Raw genomic sequence first — 17,438 nt, forward strand, 5'->3', positions numbered from 1 at the left:
ACCAGCTACCAGTTTGGATTCAGGAGACAGACACCCTCTCTATTTTTAAGATTAGGCTTAAAACTTTGCTTTTTGATCAAGCTTCCTTGATGCACTGAGTATTTCTTCTTCACTCACTTCTTTTCACTTTCTGTGTGTTTATAAATCACTTTGCATTTAATTTTGAGTTATTATTAATCTCAGTCTCTTCCACAGCATATTTTTTGTCCTGTCTCCCTGCCCTTTGTTGGGTTCTTTCTGTATTATTGTAGGGTCTTTTCACCTTGAGGTGATTGTTGTGATTTGGTGCTATATAAATTAAATTGAACTGATAGTAGATCGTTATTTTCATATTCAGTAATTTGAGGAAGGCACACCTCACATAAGCATATGGCCTTTCCATATGCTTATGTGTAAAGCCAGAGGTGGGAGAACAACAGCAACCCAGCCCAGTGGTATCAATGACAATAGACACAATATTGACAAAATCAGACACAGGAGCTGGGGTGGAGGTTGCACTGTAAAAAAGTACGTAAAAATTACAGTGGAAAACTGTGAAATGGCAACAGTAATAGACCGGAAAATCAAAAAGGGTGTATTTCTGTAGCAGAAACAAGGGATTACCGTAAATCAAAAAACAATACATAACTGTAATTTTTACTGTCATAATATGTTGAAATCACACATTTTCACTGTGAAGATCTTTTTTCCTACACTGCAAAAAAGTCTGTAAAAAATACAGTGGAAAACAGCCAAATGGCAACAGTAATAGACCGTAAAACTGAAAAGGGTGTATCTCCGTCACAGAAACATTGAATCACCATAAATCAAGAACCAAGATATAAGTGTCAAAATATGTTGAAATCACACATTTTTACTGTGAAAATCTTTCTTTTCTGTAAAATTACTTTAAAAATGTCACACTCATACCATAAAAATAATTTCTGTCTGAATTATACATATTGCTGAATTGTACATTTAAATGTATTTCCCAGGTTGACTGAAATTTAATCAGGAACTATTTCAAATAATAGTTTCAGTTTTTTGTTTGTTTGTTTTTTCAGAAAAGGAAATGCAAAACATTGTATTGTTTTATTATTCTGTGTGTATCAACTGCGTCTGAACTGTAAACTGAATAACTGGATTTAGATTTCATCATACAGATTTTCTTTTCATGCACCTCGTGAGTGGTCCCAAAATATTCAGCTTATTGCAGAGTAACCTGCTGATATAAAATGAGACTGAGAGAGATACATGCATGTGTCACAGACAAAATCCAATCAGCAGCTTCAGACTGAGCCATGACTGAGCAGTTACACTCAGAGGTTAGTGCCTTTTCTGCCCTCTCTGTGGGATAAACGACATTACTACACGATGGTACATCATCCTGCCCCAGGGTTTACTCCAGTTTTGTGTCAACCTTGCAACAACTAGTTATGTCACCACGGTAAGGTAAGTTACCTTAACAGTATTGATACTATTAGCAGCAGTGAAGACCTGAGCCAGCATTGTGGAGGTAAAGCCAGAGTTAACTTGAACCAATATCAACTAAAGAAATGTTCAGCTGTAATTTTGGGTGAAGTCGTTTAAGACATTGAAATGTTGTGTTCCTCATGGCAAACTTAATCAAAATGAACTGTTTATTTAGGTGCATTCGCTGACATGTTGTAGATAAGGAGAAATTTAAGGCTAATTTTTACCGGAGTTATAATCAGGGTTAAAGTGGACCAGAGCATCTTCAGTTAATGAGTAATCAATCTGAAAGGCAGTTTGATACTTAATACTGTACAGAGGTCAATTTTGTCTCTTTTCCATGGATTCTGTCATCAGGCACTGAGCACAAAACCATCAGCATGCTGGTGGGTTTCAAAAATGGCAGGTTTGATTCTTGTGAAGGAGTCGCTTGCATGGCTCATCTAGTGACATCACTGCCTGGCCAATCAGTGTCATGCAGCCTGTTGATGCCATATTTTCTACATTTTCAATCAACTTGGAGCACCTGGAACCGCGGCTGAGTAGGTACTAAAAAAGTATGTGGTAGCACCTCCTGGTCCACACTCCAGTCCAGTGGGTGGCGGTAATGCACCTATAAGCTGGTTTGCCCACTGCCATTAAAACCACAAGAACAAGGTACTAGCGCCCATAGATATACGTCTCTGCTAGTGCCTAATGGAATACCCTAAAAACTAAGCCAAGCTGAGTCTAGCTGAGCTGAGTAGGTACTAGTGGAAAAGCTGGCATCATGGAGATATCAGCTCTGTAACTAGAGCTCCGCTAGCATTATAGAAGGTGAGCAGCATAAACAGAGTGTTTGTAATTGGCAGGTGATTTGAAATGTTTCAAACTGCTCGACAAACTGTGCAGTTTGGACCACAGTGTGTCTGTGAGGTAAAATGTAATAATTAATATTCAAAGGTTACATGAAAATACTACGCAGTTTAGTGCAGGCTAAAGTAGTTAATTTGAAGTATTGTGGTGACATGTACGGTGATGCAGTGTGTTGGACTAGTGCAGAGCAGGCTGTGGTGTTCATGGCCAATGTTAGCAGGCATCAGTTTAAATTTAAGGACTGGACTGGTACTTAATGCCTGAGTGTTTGAGCTGATCTGTCTGCTTACACCTTGTTGAATTCAGTTATATCCACAAAGAGCAGTAAACCAAAGTGAAGCAGCAGATGTCAGCTGATCAGTGTGTAAAATTCTTCCCATGCTGCATCGCTGCTACACCAGATATTAGGTTTACCCAATCTGCCAAATCTCATTTTAACTCCAGGAGATAGTGTAGGGGTGGCCAACTCCAGGCCTCGAGAGCCGGTGTCCTGCAGGTTTTAGATGTGTCCCTGATCCAACACACCTGAATCGAATGGCTGAATTACCTCCTCAGTATGCAGTCAAGTTCTCCAGAGTCCTATTTGATTCAGGAGTGTTGGATCAGGGACACATCTAAAACCTGCAGGACACTGGCTCTCGAGGCCTGGAGTTGGCCACCCCGACATAGTGTATCTGCTCCTGTTAATGTTTGTCTCTAAGACAGCTGTTAACACTTTTAAATGGTGATAGTTAAAGATTTTTAAATTATTTTATTTTATTTTTATCATTTCTTTATTTATGCTTTCTGTCTTTTATTTTATTTGTATTTTTGTGGCATGCCTACTTTATTGAACAGTGGCAGTAGACAGACGGGAAACACAGCAGAGAGAGGGGATGATCTGCAGCAAAAGGCCCAAACTGGAATCGAACCTTGGCCAGCGTGACGTGGTGCATGTAGTACCAGGAGCGGCCCAACTGTTTATGGATTTGAGTGTGAAATGTATTAGAATGTAATTTGCTACATGTGCAGTGAGCAGAGTGACAGTGTTGATATCTCTCTAACTTAGGAGGATGTTGGTCCTGTCAGTCCTCTCTTCTGACCTGCCAGTGGTTCAGATGGACTTTATCAACCACTTTGCTGTCCTACCAGTTTACCTGTCTGATCAGAAACCAGTCTTGTCAAGGATAAACAGAGGTAAGTGGTTGCACAGTTCAGTGTGTGTTGATTTATCAACAGAATGCTTTAGATGAATTAGCTTTTGTAAGCACTGTGTAGCCATTTCATGTTCAATTTCTGTATTTGTTGATGTTCAGAACTGCAGAAATCCAGGACCTGATATGATTAACATCTTGCCAGCATCAGCCCTTTGGGTCCGGTTGTCCTGGGCCTTTGCAATATTTGACAAATTTTCGATCACCTATCAAAATATTGTTATTTTATTCCTTAATGGAGACTTAGGTGGGACCAAAGGATTGCTGCCTACTGGTGCAGCTTTGTCCACCTACTACAGTTCCACAGGCTGTGGTGGGGGCACTGCATCTGTTTATAAGAACCACGTCTGTACGGTCCTTCTTACTGCTTTATTTGTAATAAACATTTATGGCAGTGATTTCTCTAATGTCTATTTATACAATTTTTAAACACAACAAAATAATGTATCCTTCTCCTCAGCACAGTGCAGTGGAGAATGAAGTGCTGCCAGCTTCACAGGGATGTGCAATGGCAGCAGTTTGACTCAACATCAGCATTATCAGGTACTGTCCATAATTTGTTTTTTTGTCTTGTTTTCTTTTTGATGGTGTTTCTTTTTGTTTGTTTTTGGATTCTTTTTTATGTCTGACAAATGTTCACCTCAGTAATTATGCTAATTGCTAACTCATAACTGTTTTTTCTGATCAGCATCACATGTCCACATTACTGAAGTTGCAGTATTTTTTTGCAGTTTCACTGAACAGTTGCAGGTTGGCTTTGGAAATTAATATTAATGCAGACATTTACTGCATTCTTTCTCTAGGAGGACCTTCGTGACTTTTGCATTAAAGACACTTAATATGTACACAAAGACAAGGTGTATATTTTACATTCAGGGTATGTATGTCATCTAACTGAAAATTTGTTTAATTCATTTGTGTAGGAACTATAATATTATCATTCTTATTATTACTGCTTTCTTTTATTTTGTTATTCTGGCTGCAGAGAGGATCCTGCAATTCCACAGCAAACACCTGATGACTAACGGGGGTACTCAAGCAGAACTGGTGACATATTTTTCCCAAAGAATGTCTAAATGCAAAAAGTATTTATATTTCAACAATGTCTCTGTTTGCAATGGGCTTTATATGTTATTTTCTTTGTAATTAACCACGGGCAAGTTGGTTGTAAAATCTTAGCCACTGGTGTTGTATTTTTTTTCTGGGTGAAGTTCTGGCAACAACAGCTGCCACTGTTGAATGTAATGTTGATTTTTTACAATAAAATACTGTTATGTATCACACAGTTGTATTCTGTTTTTCATCAACGACTGTAATTAGGTTTAAGGTATATCATTTGTATTTGGAATTGTTTATCATAAATGGTTTTAAATTGTCATCGTATTTTATACAGTAAAATACAGGCAACCATAGCGGCCAGTATTTTACCATGAACCCAGCTTTCGGTATTTTGCCATGAACCCGATTTACGGTATTTTACCATGAACCTGATTTAGGGTATTTTACCATGAACCCGGTTTACGGTATTTTGCCGTGGACATGATTTACGGTATTTTACCATGAACCCGGTTTACGGTATTTTGCCGTGGACCTGGTTTATGGTATTTTACTGTGAACCTGGTTTACTGTATTTTACCGTGGACCTGGTTTGCAGTATTTTGCTGTTAACATGTTTACGGTAAAATACTGGCAGCTGTGGTTGCCGGTACTTTACTGTGAACCTGTTTACGGTAAAATACTGGCAGCTGTGGTTGCCGGTACTTTTCCATGAACCTGTTTATGGTAAAATACTGGCACCTGTGGTTGCCGGTACTTTACCGTGAACCTGTATATGGTAAAATACTGGCACCTGTGGTTGCCGGTACTTTTCCGTGAACCTGGTTACGGTAAAATACTGGCAGCTGTGGTTGCCGGTACTTTTCCGTGAACCTGGTTACGGTAAAATACTGGCAGCTGTGGTTGCCGGTACTTTACCGTGAATCTGTTTACAGTATTTACTGTAGAACAGTTTACAGTTAAGTACTGGCAACCACAGTTGCCAGTATTTTACCATAAATTCAACGGATTTTTTTTTACAGTGTGGTTGCAAAGTGACTTGCAGATGTGCAGCAGCTGTAGGAAGGCTAAAACAACTTAAAAAGTGTGCCATACATGTGGTTTTCCAGTTGGATGTTGGAGCAGTGTATCAGCTGAGCTATTTTTATTTTAGGTTTTAAATGGATGGATTCTTGTGAAAGCAGATAAACTCTTCACCAGAATAAATGTTGCAATAGACCACTAATAACCTTTCTTGAACCCACAAAATTTCAGGATTATTACTGGTAAAATCTCCTAGTTTAGTCATAGACTTCCACAGATGTCATTCTAAGAAAGGCCATTGTCGTGCAATGGGAAATGGCTTCTGTCACGACTGTTATTCTGTCCCTTTCTATCAAATGTTCTGCTTATGTAAGGCAATGACTGGGAAGGATACTGAAAGGACACTGCACTCCAAGAGTCATCTGTTCTCTCTTTTGCTCTCATTTTCCAATGCTGGCATCAGCTCAACTTTTGAAATTAAGTGTTATCCTTTTCTTTATCTTAAATCAGACACCCTATTTTGATCACGAAGATGCCTGAAGAGCTTTAGATTTGCATTAATCAATAATATAACAGCCAAAAGACATAACAGTTTGCAGTATAATAAGACAATTAAGGGCAAGAATTGACTTTGATTAAACATTCAGAATTATTAAAAGCACTTCCACTAGAGAATAAACTAAACTGCCTCTACAAAAATGTAAAATTACTATTGTAAATTATAGACATCAGATTGATTGATTTTAAGAATAATACAGTCCCCAAGAAAGCGCATTATGAATTACAAATGATTGATGAGTAAGGGATGACTATGTGTTCATAACAGCTATCTTTCCAACTCATGGCGAAATCCATTCAAATTTACAGAATGTTTTGAGTTAAGCTAGTGAGCAGCAGCTACTAAAAATACCAGTGGTTAAAGGTCATACAGGAGGCACAACGCACAAATGACAGAAGGCCAACAGGTAATGTACCTGTACCTACCTGAAGTTCTGAGTTCACAGTGTGTGTGTTACTACTTCAAATCAACGATGTTAACTATAACTTTGTGCACCAATAAGTCTTTGTTAAAGGCTGCACTGACAGCACCTTGCATCATTGGAGTTTGATGTAATTGGCTCAGCATCTGCAGTAATGGAGTTACTGTTAGCAACAAACACTGCATGACTGTCTAAATTTAGCAACACACTGAAGACTGTGTTGCTAAGAGGTAGTTAATACCATGGTGCTGTAATGCAATGGAACAAGTCACCAATCCCTTTGAGAGGCAATATTGACTGTCTATATAAAGCGCTTGCCTAAAATGTCACCAGATTAGTTATAAGGGGCTTATGTCTATGAATGTGACTTCACACAAACAAAAGTGAAAATAAAAATCACGAGAGTCAGTTCATAATGAAGAGAATAGAACATAAGGCTATCAAGTTATTTTTTGTGACTTTTGCCTGCATGGTGTTAGATGGTATACAAAAATAAAATATAAAGATAGTCACTGTGGTGCCATTGGAAACACAAGAAAAGAGTAAAAATGTTTTTCTACCACCTGTGCCTCAATTTCAGTGTCTTCTTCTGTTTATCATGTCTCTCTCCTTACTTGCTTTCCATCTTATTTTAAATTACTCTTTATCATGTATTGTGTTTTAACTTTCTATCCCTGTGTTCAATGGTTCCCTTTTCTCCTGCTTTTCCTTTGCACACATTTGTCCTGTTTAATTTCCCTCTCATTTTTATTTTGTCATGGAGGCTCTCAATGATATCAAGGATTACAATTCAGGTAGCTGTACTTCTGCTGGACTCTAAAGCCTGTTAGGCACAAGCCAACAGATTCCCAGACCACTAGAGACCAGTCAGTCAGTTTTTGGCTTGCTTGCCACCAGCCTGACCCAGTTCCTGTGCCAGACATCCTCTAGACTGCTAGTCAGAAGCCAAGATCAGCCAGTAGCTTGCCTGATCTTGCCCAAGATTCACCTTTTTTAGGGGGACACGCATAACTGTAAAAGTTACCAAAAGCAAGCTTGGCTGCTGCTGATGTTCTTCACCATTGCCCAACAACCCTGCTGATATCAGCAGGGTTGTTGGGCAATGGTGAAGAACAACTGCAACAACCCAACAACCCTGTTGATATCAGCAGGGTTGTTGGGTTGTTGCTCTTAGGTTCCCGGGTCAGTTATCACCAAGATAGCTCTTGAGTCATCTGGCACCCCTTTTTTTCTGAGCCTGCACCGAGACCTCTCCTGCTCTTGGGTCGATATTTGATCTATTCATGCCTCAGCTGAAACCTTGCCTGTTCCTTGGCTGACAACTCTTATTTTCCTGGATCCTCTGACACCTCTTGTGTTCCCCAAAGATGGATGATGCCAAACCCAGATCCCACCCATGGAACAAGAACAGCTCCTGAGCCCAAGTCCACTGACATACCACACATTTCCTAAGTCAGCTAACTATTCCCCTCTTCTTGAGTCAGAATCTACTGACATTCCCTCTATTGAGACTTTGGGTCTACTGATATTTCTTCTGTGTTTGAGATGGTTACTGAGTTGACAACTACAAAGCATTTTGGGTCCCCCTCTTAACTGGCTTAACAAAGTTGTAGGAAGTCAGAGAAAATGCCTGAGCACCTGAGCATCAGAAGCCAATCCCCTGTCTTCTGAAAGTATTTTGTTTACTTTCTTATGATGGCTTCTTGTATACTAGAGCAGTTGAAAGCTTGCTTTTCAGTCCCTTAGCTGCGCAAGATATTACTACACTCATACAGAACATATTAAAGTGAAGTTGCTTGTTTTCTGTAGTGCACTAAATGGAATGATCAGGACAGCTTTAACCTATTAAAGAGATTTAACTCCTGACTGATGATCAGGTGCTGTTTTTCACACCGGTGCTGTCTTGTCTGGACAGCTTTAAAGAGATCTCAAACCTTGTACCCGTATAACAGAGCTCAATGCACACATACACCAATCTCAGTCCATTATCCTTGACTGCTAAGGTGTGACAATCCATCCAGCTAGCTTATTTATCAATTAACTACTTCTGGCTAAGGGAAAGAAGTTGTTTCTTCTAAAGGTCACTGTTAATAAATTGAGGTGCTTTGGCAGACATGAAAGCCAAGTCAAACGTGTGCCTCCTTCTCAGTTATTGTAGTCCAGCTTTAGGGAGACCAAACTAACTGATTCATGTAGTCCTCATCAAATCAAAGCCAACTATTCCAAACTGAGTTCATGGCATAGCCACGAGTTATACTTCAGTGTTTATATTTCCAGCAGGATCCCAAATAGGCATAACATCACAATACACTTACACTTGTTATTAAGTTGCTAAATCAACAACACTCATAACCAAACTGTAGAACTGATTAGCAGAATGATTTTGTAATCAGAGTGATTTTAACTGTAAAGCCTTGTTCCTTGTGCAGCATTAAGTCAGTTGGATTTCTGTAAACCTTCCATGTGCACAGATTGGACAAGGCTTGGTGGAGAAGCCATCTGTTGTCCTGGCTACCATAACAACAAAATCCAGCTAATACCACTCTACTTCAGTCTAAGCTATAAGAAAGGAAGTCCTTGAAAATTTACGCAGTCCATTCACAAGGTATTCTTAGCAAGTTTCAGTTAGTATTTTAAGACAATCTCAAATTTTAGAGCAATGAAGTCATGAATACTAATACTACTTTTGTTACTAAACCATATAAGTACACCATTATAATCAATATTTTAACAAGGTTCATGCAATCACAGAATTTAATATCAGTGGACATTTAGGATTTGCCACACTATTATTCATAAATAAAGCTTCAATAATGAAAATTAATTTTTAGAGTTTTTTCTTTTTTTTTTGGTATACAAAAAACTGTAAATAACTATGTGTTGTTTGGTCATAATTTTACATCCAACACAACTGAAATTACATAAGCATTCCTAGGCTGTTGCCATTCAGGATTATTATTTTTTTCTTTTCAGAGCTGTACTAATGCCAAAACTGCCCACCTCACCTTTTATCTTAAAGTCACATGCACAATATAAACATGCTGTGGAGTAAAACAGTAGTGTTAAATGAATTAATTAGATTTTCTCCAAAACAGCCTTCTTCAGGCCAGTAAGCTGAAGGAAGGGTTTCAAGCTCGGGGTCATGGTATAAAAGCAGTAGGGAGTCAGTGATTGGCGGCCACTTACACTATCATCAGTGAAGGATTAGAGAGCACAGCAGAGAAGACTTGCTGAAAGAACCAAGGGCAAGGTAAGATAGCCATTTCTCTTGCTGACCCACAGCATGTTGGAAAGAAATGGAGAGGTAAATGACTTGAAATCATATTACTATTTGTTGAAGATTTGTCACAGTATTACTACATAGGAATATGTAGTTTTTAATCAGTATTTTTTATATCTGCTAACAAGGAGAGCATGGTCTATGTCACACTAGGTCCTGTTCGTCATCATTATTATGATAGTTAAAATAGTCCATGTTTTGATCTCTCACTGACTTTATCTGTTTTTTTTTGCAGACTGGAACTAAAACTTTGCCATCAGCATGTCCAAGTACGTGTGAAAGGTTTTAGCTTATTCACTATAATCATCACCAATCTTAATATCATAAATGGTTATGAAAGGTTAAAATCAACCAGGTCAATGTGAAACCCCAAAATAAATTTAATAAACCTCTTTAATGTATTTAAATATCAACTTGTGTAAAGACTAAATGTTTAATAATAATCTACTGTTATTTTTACACATTTTTCTTAATAATCTTATCTAAATCTTATCTAAATTATTTGATAGAAAACAAGTGTCTTATGCAGAGATGAAAGTGATAATTCCTTCACAAGAAATAAGGACAGTAGATTAGATGTAACACTGTGACAGAAGAGAATAGTCTCTGCAACTACCTTAACACTTATTTCACAATTTTTAAACACTAAAGTAAAAATCTTTATGAAGATTGATTGTGAGGATTGAATCTTGGAAGGAAGATTTACAAGACAAAGGAAAAGCATTACAAGGATTACGTGGCATTAGAAAAAGGCACCAGCCAGGATTACTTGTTTGTTTACAGCATGTACCCAGAACAAAGGGATTGCACTCCTGGGCTCTCACTGTCCCGTGATAATTTTGGATATTGATATAAAATTTGACAATTGTGCCATTACTTTTTGATTTGTAGTCAAAAGACTTAGATATGAATTGTTAGCTCAATCCGGGTAGGTCATTTTCACATTTTATAGGATGTTATTAACTAATATATTAACTTACCAAATAGCATGTCTTATGTCCAGATTAGACATTTTTGGCAGCAGGTTCGATTCCATTTTAAGCACTAATCCATCTTCGCGAGAGACGAGTGAGGCAGTGGATGAGCGGTTAACCTGGAATAAGAAATGACAACCTTGTAAAGTTGTAGGTGCACAAGACAACCTAGAAAATCAAAAAAAGAACATACTGTTTATAATTCAGCAGAAACAAATTATGGGGCACCGCTCATTTAGACTTAACATGTGTTTTTATTTGTATATGTTTTTAGGGACTCTCGCTTAAAGGGTCAAATACTTGTCTGATTCCATGTATTTTCCTTTTCTTTATTCATTTCCAGAGTATTTAAGAAGACCAGTGGGAATGGAACTGTAAGTGGCTTCTACAATATAATCATTACAGGGCACCCCTTGAGCACAGGGAGGAGTGCAATTTGTATGTTGCTATTCCAACTTCCTGAAATAGCTTCCACTTTTTTTTTTTTTTTTTTACTTTGTGGAGGAGTAACTGTTTTCCTTTTCCTCATTTCATATAGATTGCCTTGCACTTGGGGAAGAGAGACTTTGTGGACAATGTGGATTCAGTGGAAATAGTTGGTGTGTGGCACATTGCACCATGATATATGTAAATATACTGTGTAAGAATCACTGTGATATGTAATGCTGTGGATTGACTGACTCCTATTTGCAGAAGGGGTTGTTAAAGTGGATCCTTCTGGTCTTAAGGACAGAAAAGGTACTTTATTTATAGACTTCAAATTATAAAAGTTAGAAGCCATGAATTTTGATAATCTTAAACTATACACTTTTTTTTTTCCACTGTAGTGTTTGTCTACCTTGCTTGTGCCTTCCGCTATGGAAGTGATAGCTTAGATGTCATGGGACTGTCCTTCAGAAGGGATATCTGGATGCAGCGTGTTCAGGTGTATCCACCTACAGGTGGCAGTGTAACAAAATCACCAATGTTGGAATCCCTCTTGAAAAAAGTTGGAGAGCAGGGACATGCCTTTTCCTTCCAGGTCCGAAAACTTAATCCCACTCTTTACGTAACATCAAATGAATTATCTCCAAATAGTCCAATTTTATTTTGATTGACCGCAAATCATAATTCCCTTTTTTCATTTAAAGTAATCTTAAAATGTAATGTTCATGTCAGTACCTTTTTGTTTCGCTTTTTTATTCCAGATGCCACCAAATCTTCCGTGTTCAGTTTCCCTGCATCCTGGCCCACGTGATTCTGGCAAAGTACAATTAAAGTCCAATTGTACTATTTGCTTTCTTTAAATTTTACACATTACGTTTAATGTTTGGCAAGCATTAATTTACCTGGGTTTTGTTCCATTGTAGGCTTGTGGTGTGGACTTTGAGATTAAAGCATACATTGCCAATGCACCTGATAATCCAGATGAAGTCATTGAAAAAAAGTAGGTTTGTGCAGAATCAGTTTAAAGCTGCCCATCTTTGACCTGTGTCTGAATAAAGGACGTGCACACATCATTCACTCATTTTTTTTGTTTCCTTCTCAGGGATACTTGCCGTCTGATGATTCGTAAAATACAGTTTGCCCCAGCTACCAACAAGGCCGGACCCAAGGTTAACATAACCAAGCAGTTTATGATGAGTGACAAAACAATGCACTTGGACGTTTCCCTTGAAAAAGAGGTACCTGAAAATATACCAAGACCATTTTTACTATTATAAATATTACATAATAATTGCTAAATTATGTTTAAAAACCATACCTTTTTTTAAGGTTTATTACCACGGAGATCCAATAACTGTTAAAGTAAAAGTCAACAATGAAACCAACAAGACTGTGAAGAAAATCAAAGTCTCAGGTAAGGACCCTAAAAACTGGTCATGTCTATTTTTTTGTAGTTTGACGAGGTAGGGCAAGATATGTGCAAACATGATATTTTGAAAGCATATAGTTTAATTGATACTTCTAACATACTGTGACTTTTTTTGTTGTAAGTTGACCAGTTCACAAATGTGGTCCTCTACTCATCTGACACCTATAGCAAGGAAGTCTGTGCTCAAGAGTTTGGGTAAGGCTTTCAGTGTATCACTCAATGCTCAATAACAGGACTGGAGTCATTTCAGGTTCAAATTAATTGATCTAAGTAAATTTTCTGCATTTTATCATTACTTTAAATTTTTAGTATGGACTAAGGTAGGATTAAGTAGATTAACAGAAATAATATTAACTTTGTGTGTAATTTGTTTTTTCTGTGTTTCGCTTCTAAACACAGAGAGACAATAAATGCCACCTCTACATTTGAGAAGTCCTTCCAAGTAACCCCCCTGCTTTCCAACAACAAAGAAAAGCGAGGTCTTGGAGTGGATGGACGTCTAAAAGATGAGGACACCAACTTAGCATCCACAACACTGTAAGGCATTTAGGTCTCATACCACAGCACTTACTGTGAAGCTAGGACATATCTTCATCCTCTTGAGTAACAATGTTGTCACCATATATTGTGTCATCCACTTATAGTGGCTTAAACCAAATCTCCAAGCTTTAAAAGGTGAACTATTCCCGTCTCCTCGCAGGAGTCAGGGAGACAAGGAGATGCATGGAATTATTATCTCCTACAAAGTCAAGGTCACTCTAACAGTTTCAAGTGGAGGGTAAGGCTTAACTGAACAAAGAAATACCAATTCATAACACTTTAATTTTTTGTGACAAACTGTGCAGACTAAGGGATTCTTTTGTCATTTCTCGCTCACCGTAGTCTGCTGGGTGGCTTTACAGGAAGGTAAATATCAGTTCTCCTTTATTTATTGTCATGTGGTAATTGTGTAAATGAATGCAAATTATTAATGAAGGTATTTTAATCGATAAAACGTTTTAGTGATGCTGTTGTGGAGCTTCCTGTGATACTGATGTCCCCAAAGCCTGCAGGTGAGTTTAGTGTTTTGCATTAATTTCAATTTAAATGCTTCCTGGAACATTTCACTAAAACTAGACAGTAGGGAATTTTCCATAACTGATCTGACTGTCATCTGTATGTCATGCTTTCTTCTTTACTGTGTGTCATTGCTGTGTACCGAGCAGAAGTGTAAGTATAAGTAGAAAATGGTCTCTCTCTGTAAAAGCATGTATTCACCTGTGGCTGTGATAATTGTTATATGCTGCTCAGTTTTGTTTCTCATGAACACTTGTGTGTTTTATGAACCACAGCAAATTGGATTAAATGCCTCTGTAGTTCAGGTGAGGTCAACTCAGATTCACTGAGTTTTACACTGTTCACTTCTTCAAGGAATACTGTCCTTTCTATACTATCCCTACACACTAAAATACTAGATGATGACATAAAACATATGTTAAACAGTTACTTGGATAGAATAAGGCATGAACTGTGAAAGCATAGAAGTGACGGCCCTTGAATGAGTGTACTGTCTTACCTTTCAACCCTGTATGAAAAATTAACTTTGAATCCTCTTGCCCCACCCCCAAGATGATTTATTGGAAGATCCTCCAGTAGATATTTATAGCAGCATGTATGCTGATTTTGGAAGTTGTGCAATAGCTGTAAGTGTATGGATCAGACAAATCCAGATATTACAAATGTAAAAGAAGGGATGGTCTGCATTATGTTGGAAAAATTCACAAATCCAAGTAAGTTATAACCCCATTTCCAAAAAAAAAACAAGGGATGCTTTGTAAAATATAAACACATCCAAAATGCATTTTTTGCAAATTATTTCAACCCTATATTTTATTTTTCTAAAGATACTACAAAGACAGCTTGTCAAATGTTGAAACTCGTGGTTAATAATTGGCTATAAAAAGAATATTTGGTTTTACCGATGAAAAGCTGACTTTTTTTTTGGAACTCATGACACTGCCTCAATCGACACTTGGCTAAAGGAAGGGGCCAATCAGCGTGCAGGTTTCCTTGCACCATATCCTGCCCTCCAGATATCTATTTCAGAAAAAGTCTTGCTTATTTCAGCAAAAGTAGTCTTTAAATAATTTCCAAATCTTTGCATACAGTTGTAGCTTTTTTGGAAACAGGGTTGTACAAAATTAAATGAGATGTATTTCATAAGTTACCCTGAGGTAATGTTAGAGTCACAGTCTATTGTCTGCCCATTTGATCCACAGGTCAGACATCACAATTAAGACTGTGGACGGCCGAGACAGCCAGTGAAGGAAAATCATCTTTCATACAGAGAACACAGAACTCAAAGGAACTCATTATCAGTGAAGAGCACAAAGTGCTCCAGTTTCCCCTGTATATATTAATTTCTATTATAAATAACTACACGAACGCAGTCACTGAAAGAGTCATAAGTCTATATAAGTCATAGCTCTTTATAGAATCCAACATGTGTGTTGCATAAGAAAGAGAGTTGACCTTTCAATACATATTACTGACACTGAAGATGCAGGACATAGTTTAACATTAATCTTTATTATTGTGCCATTAGAGAAGACATACTGAAAAAATGTTGAATAAATGAATAAATGAATATTCCCAAAACACCTGTACTTGTGACACTCTGTTAAGACAATTAAGAGAATTCAGTAAATCTATTTTCCCTAAATGCACCCTTCTCTTGGTTCATATTTGTGATCTTTTTTGATGTTGGGAATGTGTTTAATATTTTTTTCCCACACTGACCAAACTGATACTTCTATATTGATGTCAGCTATCATTTTTTGCTAGTTTGAGTCACAGTTTAAGGTTTGTCTGGGTGTGATTCATTATTGTAATGTTGCTCTGAAAAGTTGCTGCAAGCAATTTCCTTTAAACCTCGCAATGAATCAGACAGCTTTCAGTAATATTTCATATGACCTATTCATTTTTAAACAGTGATCCACAAATATATCACTGTTTCTCGCCTTCTTGTGGTTCTTTATTTCATAAACAGTGCAGCAGATAACTGAAACAATCTTTTAACAGAGTATACACTAACAATTTTAGAATTCATCCAGTGCCAGTTTATTCCCATGAGATTTGATGAATTTAATGTATTTGATGCATCATGACTCCTTTACATTTGGCTAAACTCTCATGCTCACACATCCTGTCATCAAGTTGTTTTTTTAACCACTTGTTTGTTTGTTTTTTAAATAAACGGCTAACACAGAGAAACATATAACCAACTGGCACTTTAGAAATAAAACACCACTTAACCTACCCCCACAAGCAGGTCTTTCTTTGGACTGGTTCAGACCTAGGAATGTTCTTGCTGCACCACTGTGCTGCCCATCATTTCTAATACTGGCTGACTCATGTAACACATGTAACTACACTATCAAGCTGTTAAGGTTAGTTATTGTTCTCTGTGTTCTACTTTCTCCTAATTTAGTCTATGGTAAATGAACTGTATAGACAGATAGATAGATAGATAGATAGATAGACAATTCATTGAAGGAAATTAGTATATATATATATATATATATATATATATATATATATATATATATATATATATATATATATATATATATATATATATATATATATATATATATATAACTGTTGGAATGCTACTGCACATGTAATCCAACTGAAAAGGGTTACATGAAGAGGATGTGGGACCTATGGATTCTTCTACACCCAACATCCAGACTGACATCGAAGCATCTCGTAGCTCAGTGTTCCAACATTTGCAAGAAGCAACTGTTATCACAACTAGAAATTGACAAGGTACAACACAAAAGTTATGGCAAGGGGGAGGCAGGATGACAGGTCAGGGGGAAGATACTACGTGAAGTACCCTCTGAGGAGCAGTACCCTCTATGGAAAAGACAACTAGAGGCTAAGATCAAGGCAGCACAGAGGGAAGTTAGCAAGCTATCAGAGTTGCAGAAAGGTGTGGTGAAGAATAGAATAGAATAGAATGCCTTTTATTGTCATTATACAGGATGTACAATGAGATAGGAGGGCCACTCCTGTTCAGTGCCATGCAATGAGGGGTGCTTAAGAAGTACAGCAAGTTGTCCATACCTGAGGCCCGAGAGACTGCCAAGCAAAGACTCACAGCCTTGGCTAACCGCCTGAAGAGGTATACCAGAGAGATAGAAGCCAGGAGAATAAACCAGATGTTCTCCACTGAACCATTCAAGGTGTATTCTCAGTGGCAGAGGAACAATATGAGAACAGCACCCCTACCAAGGCTTGAGATAGAGCAATACTGGAAGAGCATATGGGAGAAGGATGAAACACACAACAATAATGCTCAGTGGCTAGTGGATCTAAGAGCAGACCACAGCAAACCTCCCTGAACAGGATTCAGTAACCATCACAGTGGCACACATAAAAGAAAGAGTCTCACATATGAAGAGCTGGACAGCACCAGGCCCTGATATGATTCACAACTACTGGCTAAAGAAGCTAACTGCCCTCCATGAGCGCCTGGCAGCACAAATGAACCAGCTGCTAGAGGCTAAGATGCACCCAGAATGGCTGACTGAAGGCTGGACAGTCCTGATCCCCAGGGACCCCCAGAAGGCACCAGTCCTATCCAACTACCGGCCAAAAACCTGCCTCAGTACAACATGGAAACTCCTGTCAAGCATCATAGCAGCTAACATGAGCAGGCACGTGGCACAATACATGAGCAGGGCCCAGAAAGGAATTGGCAGAGATACCAGAGGAGCAAAACAC

The 17,438-nt window shown here is 38.0% G+C and overlaps 2 protein-coding genes across 5 annotated transcripts in view; one reads left to right on the plus strand and one right to left on the minus strand.

Annotated features, from left to right (window-relative positions):
* The window catches only part of inppl1b (inositol polyphosphate phosphatase-like 1b), a 37,918-nt gene extending 27,033 nt beyond the window's left edge, over positions 1 to 10,885 (minus strand). Inside the window, exon 1 of the mRNA XM_030739042.1 lies at positions 10,820 to 10,885. Within this exon, the coding sequence (XP_030594902.1) occupies positions 10,820 to 10,875 (56 nt within the window). The 5' untranslated portion in view covers positions 10,876 to 10,885. The remainder of the gene's footprint in view (positions 1 to 10,819) is intronic.
* On the plus strand, positions 9,734 to 15,335 carry arr3b (arrestin 3b, retinal (X-arrestin)). Of its 4 annotated transcripts, XM_030739045.1 has the most exons (18): positions 9,734 to 9,809; positions 10,075 to 10,108; positions 11,157 to 11,187; positions 11,352 to 11,412; positions 11,507 to 11,551; positions 11,641 to 11,834; positions 12,001 to 12,060; positions 12,163 to 12,239; positions 12,342 to 12,477; positions 12,569 to 12,653; positions 12,791 to 12,863; positions 13,068 to 13,205; positions 13,369 to 13,446; positions 13,551 to 13,574; positions 13,671 to 13,720; positions 13,874 to 13,877; positions 14,000 to 14,029; positions 14,927 to 15,335. In XM_030739045.1, the coding sequence occupies exons 2-17, from the start codon at positions 10,101 to 10,103 to the stop codon at positions 14,010 to 14,012; spliced, it is 1,077 nt and encodes a 358-aa protein (XP_030594905.1). In that variant the 5' UTR covers positions 9,734 to 9,809; positions 10,075 to 10,100; the 3' UTR covers positions 14,013 to 14,029; positions 14,927 to 15,335. The 4 variants fall into 4 exon arrangements, with proteins under 4 accessions (XP_030594905.1, XP_030594903.1, XP_030594904.1 ...); XM_030739043.1 differs by lacking the exon at positions 14,000 to 14,029; XM_030739044.1 differs by lacking the exons at positions 9,734 to 9,809; positions 14,000 to 14,029 and adding an exon at positions 9,818 to 9,863.
* Positions 15,336 to 17,438: the final 2,103 nt, after the last annotated feature.

This window comes from Archocentrus centrarchus, chromosome 10, assembly GCF_007364275.1.
Source record: "Archocentrus centrarchus isolate MPI-CPG fArcCen1 chromosome 10, fArcCen1, whole genome shotgun sequence".
Taxonomy (NCBI): Eukaryota; Metazoa; Chordata; class Actinopteri; order Cichliformes; family Cichlidae; genus Archocentrus; species Archocentrus centrarchus.